The 14,701-nt window shown below is 36.2% G+C and overlaps 1 protein-coding gene across 1 annotated transcript in view; it reads left to right on the forward strand.

The window, feature by feature from the left end:
• LOC128984105 (huntingtin-like) overlaps positions 1–14,701 on the forward strand; it is a 118,138-nt gene that overhangs the window by 56,704 nt on the left and 46,733 nt on the right. The window contains exons 30-44 of the mRNA XM_054403390.1: positions 117–259; positions 1,338–1,539; positions 1,920–2,007; positions 2,981–3,157; positions 3,770–3,909; positions 4,273–4,389; positions 5,407–5,556; positions 6,169–6,316; positions 7,146–7,262; positions 8,713–8,922; positions 9,224–9,346; positions 9,626–9,824; positions 13,004–13,090; positions 13,684–13,825; positions 14,338–14,487. Coding sequence (XP_054259365.1) covers positions 117–259; positions 1,338–1,539; positions 1,920–2,007; positions 2,981–3,157; positions 3,770–3,909; positions 4,273–4,389; positions 5,407–5,556; positions 6,169–6,316; positions 7,146–7,262; positions 8,713–8,922; positions 9,224–9,346; positions 9,626–9,824; positions 13,004–13,090; positions 13,684–13,825; positions 14,338–14,487 — 2,193 coding nt within the window. The remainder of the gene's footprint in view (positions 1–116; positions 260–1,337; positions 1,540–1,919; positions 2,008–2,980; positions 3,158–3,769; positions 3,910–4,272; positions 4,390–5,406; positions 5,557–6,168; positions 6,317–7,145; positions 7,263–8,712; positions 8,923–9,223; positions 9,347–9,625; positions 9,825–13,003; positions 13,091–13,683; positions 13,826–14,337; positions 14,488–14,701) is intronic.

Raw genomic sequence — 14,701 nt, forward strand, 5'->3', positions numbered from 1 at the left:
TACCTGATTTACCGCCCCATTAAACCTTTGTAAAGAATTGGTGTAGTTTAGTTATTCAGGATTTTTTACCCATTTGTAAATACTTAATATTTTAGTGAATCTTGCCTGTTGTATAGATTGCTGCTCAGAACATTGCTGTGCCTTACCACTCAGTTACACTCAGCCACCTTCTGTTCCTATGGAGACCCATCTTCAGCCTCCTACCTACAATACTTGCTGGCCCACTTCTTGCTCTGTTGCTGTCATTTGCTTAAATCAAGTTAGTATATTTTTAGCAATACAGTATATAAACTATTCAAATAATTGTGTGGAGAGCTTTAAATATTTAGGAGTTACTGTCAATAGTTTAAATTCTGAAGATCATGAGATACAAAGTAAACTAGCAAATGCCAATAAGAGCCTTGGGGCCTGTACAAAACTTTTGTCATCGAAACTTTTATCAAGATGCTCAAAATTAAGATTATACAAGACCATTATACAGCCAGTGTTATTGTATGGAAGTGAAACATGGGTCCTCTCCAAAAGAAATGAAGAATGTTTGATGGTGTTTGAAAATAAGGTACTTCGTAAAATATTCAGCCCAATTTATGAATAAGGAGTTTGGTGCATTAGGAAAAATAGAGAGCTGCGTGCCCTATATAAAGAGCCTGATATAATAGTGCTTATAAAAGCCAAAAGAATTAGTTGGCTAGGCCATGTACTTCGGAGACAGGATGGCACAAGACTGAAGGAGGTTTGTGTGGCCGTACCTACAGGTAGACGACCGTTGGGTAGGCCTAAATTAAGATGGTATGACCAAGTCAAAAAAGATGTGATCCATCCTTCCCCAACAACGGAAAGCTCTCTTTGAGAAAACTCCTTCATACATCGGATGCAAACTGAATAATCTGTTACCAAATAATCTCCAAACTCTGACTGGAAAAATCCTCAAGAAAGAACTTCAAAAGTATCTACAGGACCATCCAGTGTACACCTTAGATGAGTTCCTGGGCCTACTACAATGAAAAAATGCAGTTTCAACATGAACCCATTTCTTGATATTATCGGATTTGTAATGTACAAATAAACTCCATCCTCGCTGATATCGCTGCCTTCTGGTAGGCAGAACTCAAAGGCCGCTAATCGTAATCATGTCAAATTTGGATAGTAAGTCAATTAAAATATGTTCTTTATAATTATGTAGTTATTTTTGATCTCCGGTAAAAAAATCCATCTAAAATAAGTGGCTTTCGGATAATACCAAAGTACCTTATATTTCTTGTTCTCAAATAAGCTATGTTGACATTTCTTTTGGTAATCATAACCCTTCTAACTTTGTTGCTATAAATTTGTTGTAGGTAGTCATCAGGTTATTGCAGCAGGGTTAGTAGCACTAATGGCACAAACAGAGGCCGCCAACATAACTCAGCTGAGTAAGATGTTTGTCAGTCTGGCACCACGATGTCCTCTAGTAGTGGTACTTTGGTGTCGTCTACTAGCCTTCGCTGGTATTGGACATTGTGATAAAGCTTTCTGGTCTACGCTTGTTGGAATAAACAGGTATTTACGTTTCCTTTTTCAATATCAAAAAGAATCTGGTAAAAATAGTGCATTTAGTACAGAATATCATAATAAAAAAACCTTACCAGTTCATGACAGATTGTCAATGTTTTTGTAACAACACCTCCAAACATTCAATCTCTCACTACTGTAGTAAAAGTCCATACGGCCATTGTATTTCAATAGGTTTAAATGAGGTTCACAAGGCAGCCAGATAGCATTAAATATTCAATTGAAGGTTCTAATAATACTTACTCTCAGCAGGATTATAGATCAGTGATTTGTAAAACATCCAAAATTAAATCCGATTGTGGATGCTCATTACTATAATTTTCAACATTGTACACCATTTCTTAACTAATTTTCAATGGGTTTTTCAGTGTGGACATCAATAACTTCAAACATTCATGTTTGAATTTGGACGTGGTTCACAGAGGCAGCCTTATCGTGTTTTGCGATTTTATTGCAGTAAGTATAACCATCACTATAGAAAACATTTCTTAGAGACCTATAAAAATTACTTAAACTGAAAACCCCCCACCAGAAAAAACTTGCAAACTGAGAAAGTTGCAGTTTATTTATTTAATTTTTTTGCTGTAATCAAAGGAAATTTACTCTTTATATTACACCCACAAAAGTGATATTGGCTCAGTGAGTGCTTAAGAGGTGTGGTAAAAGCAGGTTTTGGTGTATAAAAAAAATAAAAATAAATTTAAATTGATCTTATATAGCCTAAACAATAAACAGAATTTTTCTAAAATATCTTTAATTGTCAATTATCTGATAATTGATTAATTGATCAATTAATCTTAATCACATAAATCACTTCACTGAAAAGGGCACTTCTGTGTTTCAGTGGACACTTAATAATCGAGCACGATTGTGACTTTGGCGGTGTCGAATTATTGAAAATGACGGATTACTGAACATCTTGTAAAATATCTGTGGAATTTTATAGTCTGCATCTTATAATGATGTATCTTATAGAATTTCATAGTCCTATAACACTATTCATTTGTGAGACTAGGATGAATACCTAAGTCTAGCGATTGCTCCAGACGTCTATGGATCACTACCGACGTCTACCAAATGCTCCTGACATCTACCAACTGCTCCTGATGTCTACCGATCACTACCAATGTCTACCGATTGCTCCTGATATCTCTCGATCAAGAGCCATTGCTCCTAACATCTACCAATCACTCTTGCCTCTCCAACTCTACCAAAAGCTCCTGACATCTATCGATCGCTCCCAACGTCTGCCGATCGTTCCTGATGTCTATGATCACTTCCTACTCTGCCAATTTTTCCCACACTTATCTGTTTAAAAACAGCATGAAATATGTATTTAGACCTGTAAACCAATGATTGATTATCAAAAGTGCCGGACTATCAGATGCCAAACTAGCAGGCTTTTACTGTTATCTCCTGTTTGTTACAGAGCTCAGCTAGGCTTGTAGAGGACAGCGCCTGGCTGCTTGGACGTCATTTCCCTTCGTTGTTGTCTCTGTATACAGAGCCCCCCGTGTATGAGTTGCTTGAAGCCTGTAAGAACAATCCTGCCACTGCTGGACTACTGCTACCCCCACTGGCAACTGTCGCTGCCAACAACCCTACTGTAAGTAACCAACCTTTACCCATATAACACTAACAATAAGGACTGAAAATCCATTGTTTTGTTTTAGGTACCTGTTTTAAAATAGTATGATCTTTATCTGTTGTTTAGTTTTTTATTTTTTCCAATCTTGCCTCTTCCCTGTCATAAAAGCTGGTGATTCTCTAAAAGCCTATGCTTCTATGTAATTTAACTTTGAGTTAAAATATCTATTTATTTAGCTGTACTGAGGTTTGGAATACAAAATATTTTAACATTTAAAGAAAGAGATACATGACAGACCCTATTAAAAAAATATGCTCGAAATGATTTTTTTTACCTTCAGAGGATTTCTGATTATAAAAAGTAAGCAAGTTCTTAGATTGATGTGCATAAGATAGGGTACTGCAAAACATCACTACAACCACTGGTATTATGAAATAAACAACAAACTAAATAAAGTTTTTCCACCTTTTTTAAGCTTTCAAACTATTATTTATTTCTGCAGACACGCAGGTATAAAAAAATGCCTATTTTAAAAGAACTCAGTTTTACAAAAATAAAATAGTTTTATGGTAATTTCTTATAACTCTGGCTTGAATGGTGACATTTGACTGATTGATTGGTGGTGTTTAGCCATGGCTAGTCAGCAAGATCCTGGACCTACTGTTCTCTGTCAGTCTGGATGACTCAGGCTCCGTGCTGACTATACTCACCATGCTGCTGCAACATCCTCACCTAGTGCTGGCCCGGCGTGCTTCAGCACTCGCCTGCTCGTTAGTATAGTGTACAGCATGAGTGTAAAAATACTTTCAAAGCTTTTGAAGAACCTTTGTTAACATTTGCCAATAATTTATTTTTTATGTATTCCTCCCTATGCGTGGTATGTACACCACCATTTTGGCGAGGTGTAGTCTTAAGCTAGGACAACACAGTAAATTTATGGACTTCTACTGCCAACCAAACCTAATTACTTTACCTAATATGGTTATCAATAGTAATTAAAAATGAATCTTCTTAAATTTAATTTTATCATAATAATAAAACATAGTGGTTTAACTTTATATTCAATACTAACCTATGTTTGAGGTCTAGCATGAGCATGACCTAGCATGTGGTCTAATCTTGCCTGTTTTCAGGAGAGTAGAATATCTTCTGATCTTGGAGAGAGAAGAGGTTGTGAAAATGTTGGATCATGATGATCTGCTTAACTTATTGAGACTGATAACTACCAAAAACTCACGATTGGCTACCAAGTAAGTAGATGGCATCCCTTTAGGTACATAATAAAGTTTTAAAATCTATGAACTTAAGAAAGTTGTTAAAGAATAAGTTTGTACCTATTTTCAAAATGAGGACACAGACAAACATGATTTTAGTAAGTTCTTGTTAGGTCATCTGCACTGTTAGTGTTGAGCAAACCTGAAAAAACTATTATGCAATTCATTCTACTCAACTTTGAAAACCCCATTATTTAAACCACTATTGATTCAACCCTACATGAAACGCTATGCAAAGGTTTCCTCTGTGTATTTTATATTTTTTAGTACATAAATTAATATCTTCTTGGTCATGCCTCTGTTGCTGTACCTCATGTGCCTATTCCTATGAACTGGATTTAGTTTTCTGTCCATTCCTCTTGCTCCCCAGTGTGAGCCGTGGTTTGCTTCAGTACCGGTAGTGTATTGTTTTCCCAGAGGAATAACAATAACATATTTGCACTTAATTGCATTGCATTTCAGTGATGTACAAAGATAAGGATCATGATAAAAAGCAAATTGGTTTTGTTACATCAAAATGGAATACGAATATAAAAAAAAAAACTTATATAAATGCCAAAAGCACAATATTAAACCGTTACCAAACCAAGTGGGGTATTTGTTCTAGAGTTGTTTGCAAAAGAAGTGAGAAAAGGGAATGCAATGAAGAGGAACAAATATGGGGGGGGGGGGGCTTAAAGGAGAGAGACGATGAGAAAGAAACAAACTTTTTTGTAGTAAAATAATAATAAAATAAATTATGATGGTATTAATGGCATTACAACTTTTTATTTGTGACAGAGGTCAGTACCTCTGTCACAAATTAACCAGGCCACAAAATCAGTATTTGTGCCCAAAATTACAAAAAAAAGTGTTCCGTTTGATGTAAATAGATCCCCCCCCCCCTGGAACCCTACTTGAGTGCCTTATGGTTTTTTTAAGTTCAAACGTCCAATGTAGGGTTAATAACGTTTGCCATCGAGCCTGGTGCTAATGTGTCCATGAATGCTGCAGACACAGTGGACTGGTCAGTTTGCTCAACAAGTTAGCGACCACTCACTACGACATGACTCTTCCATGTGAACAGGGCCGCAATGTCAACACTACCAACATCCAGTCCATCTGCCTGGACAAGGCTTGGTTCCTTACTCAAGTGCGACTGAGGTAGGCCATTCATACAAATAGTGTTGTTTCAAATATTGTGTCATTATATCTTTCAATATATAATTTGAAACTTTTATTTAGAAATGCATTTATAAAATGAAATGTATGCTGATCCAACTTTAAGGGTGTTTTAATTAATTGGGGGAGCGAGCTGGCGTAGTGGTTAGAGCGTGGGACTTCAGTCCGTGAGGTCCCGGGTTCGATCCCCGCCATGTCACCAATGGATTTTATCTAAGTGATAATGCCGCAACCCCTAGGTCTAGCCTGAAGTTAATGTGAAAAACAATCCCAGGCTCGTGCCTAGCGTCCTAGGACAAAAAAAAAGGTGTTTTAATACACTGACCTGACATGTAGCATCTCAAAATGTTCCTTGTGATCCTAAATTTATTAAAAAACACAAAAATTATCAAAAGTTATTTTCATAAGGCCCAATTTTGAGGTATAAATCAATAGGGAATAAGCTATTACCGTAGAGCGGATTTAGAAACTGCCAAGCATACAGTTGTGTCACCTGTTTTGGCTTACATTGTTGTACGCTGTTGGTTGTATGATATGTATGGTTGTAACCTCGCGATTGTAGCTGTGGGTACAAGCTAGTAACGCATGGTGCAGGTGTTGTCAGGTGGAGAGTGCTCAGCAATGCAGCCAACTGCTGAGTCAGCTGGACTATGACGACATTGTGTCTGTAATGAGATGCCAGCAATTTAACAACTGCATTTTGCAACACTGTTTCATCCTTGGAACTCAACTTACAATGCAGGTTTGTTAACATTTCTCATGTTGTAGGACTACATTATGTATGTAGACTATAAGGTATAAAGACATATATTTTTTTACAAGGTATAAAAGTCCTTATCATCTCCAGTTTTAGCAAATTTCCCATATAGGAAATAAGCTATTACCGTAGGTCTCATAGTAAGATCCAGACCTGGGACCGATTTATTTTTCTCTCTCGATATACCCAGAGGCCAAATGCACCATCTGTTCAAATTCATATGTAAATGTGTCTGTTAGCGCGATAACTCAAGTAAGAAAGATAGCATTTTATAAAAGATAATTTATGAAATTTGGTACAAACGAGTAAACTTACATGGGTTTTTCCCATTTTTGACCCTCAAAACATAAAATTTTCCAATTTCTTTACTAACAATTTTCTAGAGCTTAAAATAACAGAAGAAGAATTTAGAAGAATTTAGTAAGCTGAAGCATTGTTGTGTGCCTAACGGTTAAGGCATTCTTAAGACATGGGGGAGAATAAATTATCTGTTGTGGTTTTCTTATTTATGGACATATTTATTTCATACTAAGCTATCAACATTTTAATAAAAACAGACCTTGCCTGTAACAGCAAACCTAAGTACTCATTAAAACTTATAAGTAATGTTATTGAGATTTGAGCCGGGTATGTGGAAATGCAGGTGGCTTAGTCTGCAGGTTTTGTGCGCCCGGGTATTTTATTTTAGGAGATAAAACACAAGGTTGGACCCCATATAAATAATTGCTCCAGGTGCTGGGAACAAAAGTAAGAAATAAAAATGTTTGATAAACTACACTTGTCCTTTGATTGGTTCTTATATCTGTTGTGTTAGGAGCGCAAGACACCCAAGACATTGAGTGAGCATCTGTCTCCTCTACACCTTGCTGCCAGGACCACTCTACTGCAGCATCTACACCATCTACACACTCTCCTACCCAGGGTGCACCAGGTGTGTGGCAACAATCCTTCATCAACATTTCAACTTCAAACTAAGATAAATTGTACTCTTTCTTACAAACCACCCAGCCAATTATACAGGGTGGTAAAAAAGTCCCAGGACAGTTAAATATTTTAAAAAATAATGTAGATAGAGCTACAATACTTGGTACAAAGTTACAGGGCATTAAACTCTATTTTAACACATATTCAGTGATCCAATAACTCTTCAGGGGGACGGCCCACAAGGAGTCGGAAGAAAATCTTAAATGGAAGCATAGGTCAATATGCACATCAAATTAAAGGTATTTTTTAGTAGAATACAATGCCGCAAACCGCAGTTCAAAAGGTTGATCCTGCGCAAAATGGCAGATGTTCAAAGATTTCATGAATCCGCCATTTTGAATCTTTGAACGACTGCCATTTTTTACTCAGGCATTCTTTTGACCTTGAATTTACGGCATTGTAATCTACTAGTGAAGACCTTTAATTTGATGTGCATATCGACCTATGCTTACGTTAACAATTTTCTTCCGATTCCTAGGGATGTGCCCCCTGAGGAGTAAGCGTATAATAGCAATGTAAATTGAATGAATCTTTGAACAACTGTCATTTTGGCCAGGATCAACCTTTTGAAGTGTGGTTTGCAGCATTGAATTCTACTAAAAAAGACCTTTAATTTGATGTGCTGTGCATAATGACATATGCTTCCATTTAAGATTTTCTTCCGACTCCTTGTGGGCCGTCCCCCTGAAGAGTTGTTGGATCACTGAATATGTGTTAAAATAGAGTTTTATGCCCTGTAACTTTGTACCAAGTATTGTAGCTCTATCTGCATTATTTTTTAAAATATTTAACTGTCCTGGGACTTTTTTACCACCCTGTATAGAAAGCTAAGCAAAGTAAAGATATTAATTTTAATTTTATTTTGTGTGTTTTTCACACCAATGGCACTTTTTACGTTTTGAAAGGGATATTGATGTTATTATACGGTTTTCCTGTTCTATTATAGTTTTTCAATTCAAAAACAACTTGTATTGAATCCCAACTAGAGACTTACTATCCTAAGTTTTAAAAAGTATTCTGTTGCTAAAATGTTTATAGTGGTGGTACCAAATCAAGAGAATGTGAAAAATGACTTGCTGTGTAATCCAACCCTAAATAGTTGAACTATGAAAATTTATGTAAATTAGATGGTTTGGTTATCTATCATAAAATATGTTTGTAGGACTTTCCACATTTCGTTATGAAGCAAACGATACCAGATGATCCAACCTAACCTAATCGCCGCAGCGCGCTGTATAAGGGTGGCCTCTGTATAATACGAAAGTACCAATTAGATGAAATCTCAATAATCTGAGTGCATTATTCATTATTATCTGTTTGAAGTAATTATCTAACTTATATTAAATGTTATTAAAATACAAGTCTACATAGCGTTCTTTAAGCTTTGTTCATTGTAGGTGTACAGTCCAGTGGGAAGGCTGGCATTCCCCAAGGAGACCAAGTACACGGAGAGGCTGAATGAGCTGTTTGGTGACGCCAAGTTTGTGGACACTCTAGTGAAGTTGGTGCCAGCGGTAGTGGCATATCTGGCGTCCACCAGAACCACAGGCTGTGATCCCTCACCTGCAGCTCAAGACCTGGTTACCTTCGGTGTCCTCTGTACTGAGGTGGGTTCATTGGACCCAAGCTGCCTTTATTTGGCTTTTTAAAATATTATTTTAGTCAAAGAAACAGCTGATCGTAGTCAGTAACAAATCTGTTTTATGATCCTTCACCTTAATATTTTTTGGAAAGTAACTGAAAGAAACATCTTGTAACACTTCAAACAAATATTTACGCTTATACTGTTACTCACAAGACAGTAAATATACATAAAAGATGGTAAGTGGTGATTGATTTTGATTAGACACTCCAATCATCATCAGACCCAATAGGCAAATGACCATTTGAATCACATGTTTGCTACAGGTAGTACATTGGATGTTGAGAAAGTCATCTCAGTGCCCTAGCCTCATCAACAACTGCCTGGAATGTGCTGTAGATGTGCTGCAACTGGAGGAGGTGTCTGGATTGTTGTTTAAGTATTCACATGTTTGCTACAGGTAGTACATTGGATGTTGAGAAAGTCATCTCAGTGCCCTAGCCTCATCAACAACTGCCTGGAATGTGCTGTAGATGTGCTGCAACTGGAGGAGGTGTCTGGATTGTTGTTTAAGTATTCACATGTTTGCTACAGGTAGTACATTGGATGTTGAGAAAGTCATCTCAGTGCCCTAGCCTCATCCATAACTGCCTGGAATGTGCTGTAGATATGCTGCAACTGGATGAGGTGTTTGGATTGTTGTTTAAATATTCACATGTTTGCTACAGGTAGTACATTGGATGTTGAGAAAGTCATCTCAGTGCCCTAGCCTCATCCATAACTGCCTGGAATGTGCTGTAGATGTGCTGCAACTGGAAAAGGTTCCTGGATTGTTGTCTGTTACCCACTTGGGTTCTCTGACCTCTGCTTTGGCTCGCCTTGTCTATTTTTCTACTCGGAACAACCTTATCATGCCTAGGCAACAAGGTACAGCATTATTGTCTGTCTCTTAAAGATTATACCTCAGCATGCATTTATTATAGATCATACTCTGATATTATTTTGTACATAATGTTATGCTTATTCTTCTATTAAACTTTTGCAGCTGTTTTCTTTCTCCTGGTTTCAACTAGAATTGGTGGTGGATATTTAGCTGTGAATATTATAGTTTGCATATCAGTTATTTTTATAAACTGTTTATATAGTTTTTTTCATTATTTGCAGCGAACAATCCTGTAGTTAGTTGAATAATTGTGCTATTAATAAATTTGGTTTGTAACGTTAAATTAATGTTGAATTAACCACTAGTAGGTCCAGTTGTGTAGTTTTTGTTAATGCATTGGATTTGTTGTACAGTAGAACCCTTCGTATCCGAACTCCTCGGGATATCCGACCTGGTGTCCGACATTCTACCTGTTTCCTGTCTGGGGTGATAACGCCTAGCACGATCGGTTGACCGAAAGACCAATTGTGGCAGACAATCACCACAGTCGCCGATAACGGGTGTTGTTGCAGTCATGGGAGACCATTACCGAAGTCACGGAGACAGCAAGTTAAGCCTAATCCACACTTGGAGCCGACTATCGGCCAACTGTTGGTGGACAGTCTGCCGACAGATTGTCTGCCGACAGTCTGTCAACATAGTTTTGGATACAAGTTTCCGATGTGTTTTGCGTCCACACTAGCCAGCCAGTGTTTGTTGGTATGGCGACTGAGGAGGACGTGTTTATATCCTTGTGGGCTTCATATTTTATCAGCTTTATGAGACAAATTTTATCAGCTTTATGAGACAAATTTTATCAGCTTTATGAGACAAATTTTATCAGCTTTCAAACTCGAGAATCAGGGGACCAAAATAAATCAACCATCAAACTCAAAAACACAGAAATTCCAAGTAAGGACAACATTAAATTCTTAGGACTAGAAATAGATAAATCTCTGAAATGGGACTCTCACGTTGAAAAGTTACTTGTCAAAATCACATCAGGATTATATGCTTTATCTAGATTGAAACCTTAATGTGAAAAACAAACTCTAAAAGTTATTTATTTTTCATACATCCATGCAAGTATATCTTTCAGGATTTCACTTTATGGTGCAACTAGTGATTACAATTTGAATTCTATTCTATATCTAAAATACACCCCGCCACAGCAAACCTGCAGACTAAGCGAATTTCCATTTGCCTGATTTGATTTATACTAAAATGTCTCCTTATAAATATCACATTTATTCCCTATTTAAATAGAATTAGTTTAATGACTACCTACTTAGGTTTGCTGCAACAGGAAGGGTAAAAAAGGGATTTTATTTGTAAAATGTTAATAGTTTTGTAAAATAAAATCTTCCAGAATTGATCAGAATGTATTCATAAACAAGCAAACTACAACTGTTTACTTATTCTCCATAAAAATAACATGGGGATTTTTAATTTACATTTTTTTTTTAATTTTCTCGGTAACCATTAGACACATAATATACTAAATTATTTGTTTTTTAAGCTTTACAAAATGAAAGAAGGAAAGAAATTTCTACATTTGATGGTTTTTGTACCAAAAATTGGAAACCAATTTTTACCCCATAAAACCCCCGTTCTCATAGTTCGATCGTGCTGGTTTGCGACTCGTTCTAGTAAATGTAGATTTACACGTTTATACCAAATTTCATCACAATCAGATCATTTTTGCTCGAGTTATCGTGCTAACGGACACACACATATATATATGAATTTGAACGGATGGTGTTTTTTTGGCCTCTAGGGACCTCAAAACGAAAAAGTAAATGGGTCCTTGGTCCAGGTCTTAGAGGTGTAAAAGCAAAAGAAAGCTGTTAGAATTATGTGCAATTTAGATTCTGAAACTTATGTTAAAAAAAACATTTTAATCAGAAAATATAATGAAAATTTATGGTTATCAGTAAAGGAAAAGACCACCATAGTCTGAAATTTTTTGAGAAAACCCCATGTATGCGGTATCAAAATTTTTTAATAACCACCCAAAAAAAATTAAGTCAGAGACTTTCAAAACAATATTTAAAAATAAATTTAAAAAAATTTTCATCAGCAAGGCTATTTATTCTTTTGAAGAGTTCAATAGTTGAGTGTTAAACATAAATAAACATACTATTTTTTTGTTTTATTGTGTTCAGTTTTAGTAATTTTGTTTGGCTTTACCTTTGTTTTGTTGTACAAAATATTTAGTATGTGAATTTTTTTATGTAATGTATAAAATAACTATTACATGCAACTGTTGACACTATTCAATGTATTTCTATGTACAAGAGATGATTAAAGTCGTACTATGGTCACAATCTTCTATCTGACACTTCGAGATGGTGCAGGATTTGGGAACTTCGCTAGGCTGACTCCTACCGGTTTTTGAAGTTTTGCTAGGCTTTGTTGGGCCTAAGATTTTCAAGCTTGAAGAGATGAACAATTCAATAAAATGTCATATAATAATATAAATTAACAAAAAATAATTCCAAAACTTTAAAGATACTAAATTCAGCTCTTTTAACACCACTCATAAATCGTAATATTACCGCGTTGCAGTCCAACTAAATGGGCTAAATGTTGAACACCTTCAGGTTGTATGCATTCTCCAGACACGTCCACACATGCAGACTTGAGACAAAAGTTGTGTCTCTTGTCTTGGTGTTTCCCATTTGTATGAGAAACAGAAAACACTATTTTTTGTCTCCATAAACACAAAAATCTGTCTGCCGACAGTCGGTAAACAGTTGGCTGACTATCTGGAGACATTGCTGGATACAAATGGCAACACTACGGGGACAGTTGGCTGACAATGTTTCCAGAGACAAATCGCCATGTGAGGACTAGACTTTACGCCCAAGGGTGTTGCTGCCGTCGCGGGAGATGATTACCGAAGTCCTCTGGGACTGCAAATTAAACTCCTCCCGATATCCGACCTTTTGGCCGTCCCGACCATGGCCCGGTCCCATTATGGTCGAATATGAGGGTTCTACTGTAATTTTATTTTGTAGACTAAAACAGTTTGACACAAAAACTTCATAAACATTTCCAATAACGAAACACAGAAATAATATTAAAACTTCATAACTGGTCCAATAGGGGTTAGGAATTAAAATTAGCCTTTATCAACCTTAATCTGTATGATTTTTTTATTAGTTGTATAACCTTGTTTAAGGAAATTCACAACTTGATTTCATGGTAAGGATTGAAGATGGCAATAACTTTACTTTACCAAAGCCTAACCAAGGAAATTATTTAAACGGTGAGTTATGTTTGACTTGTATCATGTAATGTAACATTTTAAATATGAAATTCATCTGACTTTGACATTATGTTAAATTAAGTTAAACAGTTGTATCTATTTTAGCTTTTTTTAATTTTAGTTTTGGTATTCATTACCTTGTAAACAGACTAAAAGAGTCCTTATATGCACATGTTTTCTGTCGTACAGCAAATGATCTGTCAGGCATGCTTATTCCCTTTTGCATGTATGTAACCTGTACAAACCTATGTTGTTCTAAATAAAGTTTACAAATCAGTTTGAATGAAGCTAATGCAGATAAGCATTTATTAGTGTTGTTAAAAACTATGCTGTAATGACGAAATACTATTTGGTTAAATACTTTTAATCTGTTCAATAAGGTGATATGTTAAATTGTAAATATGACGCTGTACTATTCTCAACGAATATGTTATTGTTAATAAAGAATATTGTCTATTGTTGATAAGTAACAAGATCTCACAAGTTATTATTTAATAATTTAGGCCTACTGTTAATGGAACAATTATTCAGAATTTTGAGCATTTTAAGTAAGTGGAAATGACCTGCAATTATTTATCAGCTGGTGTTTGCAGGTGAAGATGAAGATAATTCCCCTGAAGTAGAGACTGTAGTCGTGTCTCACACGTGTCTCCAGGTAGCAGCTCTAGTCTCATGGCTGGAGAATGTTCCACAGCCACTGTCTCACATACCACCCTTCATCATCAACTCCATCAGGTACATAATAGGCTAATGGTGATGCAGTGCTTGCAGGAGATGATGACCAAGTTATTTTGATTTGTTTTAAACATTAGTACAAAACCTAATATGTCACCACAAACTTTGTCAAATCTAGTTAGTAATGTTACAAATTTTGCAAATTTTGTTGCAAAATTTTGTGACAGTTTGTTTTTGTTGTTAATGTTGCAAATGTTGAAAAAGCTTGCAATGATGCCACAAATTAAAAAAAAAATTAATGGTACTGAACATTTTGGAAAAAGGGTGAAGTATTACCGCAAACACTGAAGGAGCTTTAGCTGAAGCTCGCAATACTGCTATTGCTAAAGTTAGCAATAGCTATGTGCTATTTGGGATGTTAGCAAAATCCGTCTATTCCAAATTCTTGCTAATCCGAACAGGCTTTGGTCCCAGTTAGTTTGGAATAGCGGGAAAATTGTTAACCTGGGATTGTCATAGAATTTTATTTTCATGGCTTGTTAGATATTCTATATTTTGACTGTTTGTTACAGAGGCATGGTACAAAGTGTCAGTAGATGTCCCCCAGTGTTGTGGCACAGTGTGACCCCACCTGATGCTTGGCCTCCTACATCCACAGCTGCTACACCACCTGCTCCTCCACCTCTTCATGACATTGATTTGCTAAGACAGCAAGTGTTCAGGTGGGTGAAGAAACAGTACATTTATTTAGATACATTCTCATAATGTATTTAGTTATTTTGTGCTAAATATCAAGGCTTTCACCAACAACCAACATATTCAGCAGACATAGGTGGACATTTAGAGGAGAGCTGGAAGTCTCTACTAACAGTGCCTGTCGTAACCGGATGAGATCCAAGCCATCATTTAGGTGTATTATTTAGCAATAGCATATGA

Source organism: Macrosteles quadrilineatus, unplaced genomic scaffold (assembly GCF_028750875.1).
Source record: "Macrosteles quadrilineatus isolate MER2022 unplaced genomic scaffold, UCM_ALF_1.0 Scaffold_2__2_contigs__length_208266976, whole genome shotgun sequence".
Taxonomy (NCBI): domain Eukaryota; kingdom Metazoa; phylum Arthropoda; class Insecta; order Hemiptera; family Cicadellidae; genus Macrosteles; species Macrosteles quadrilineatus.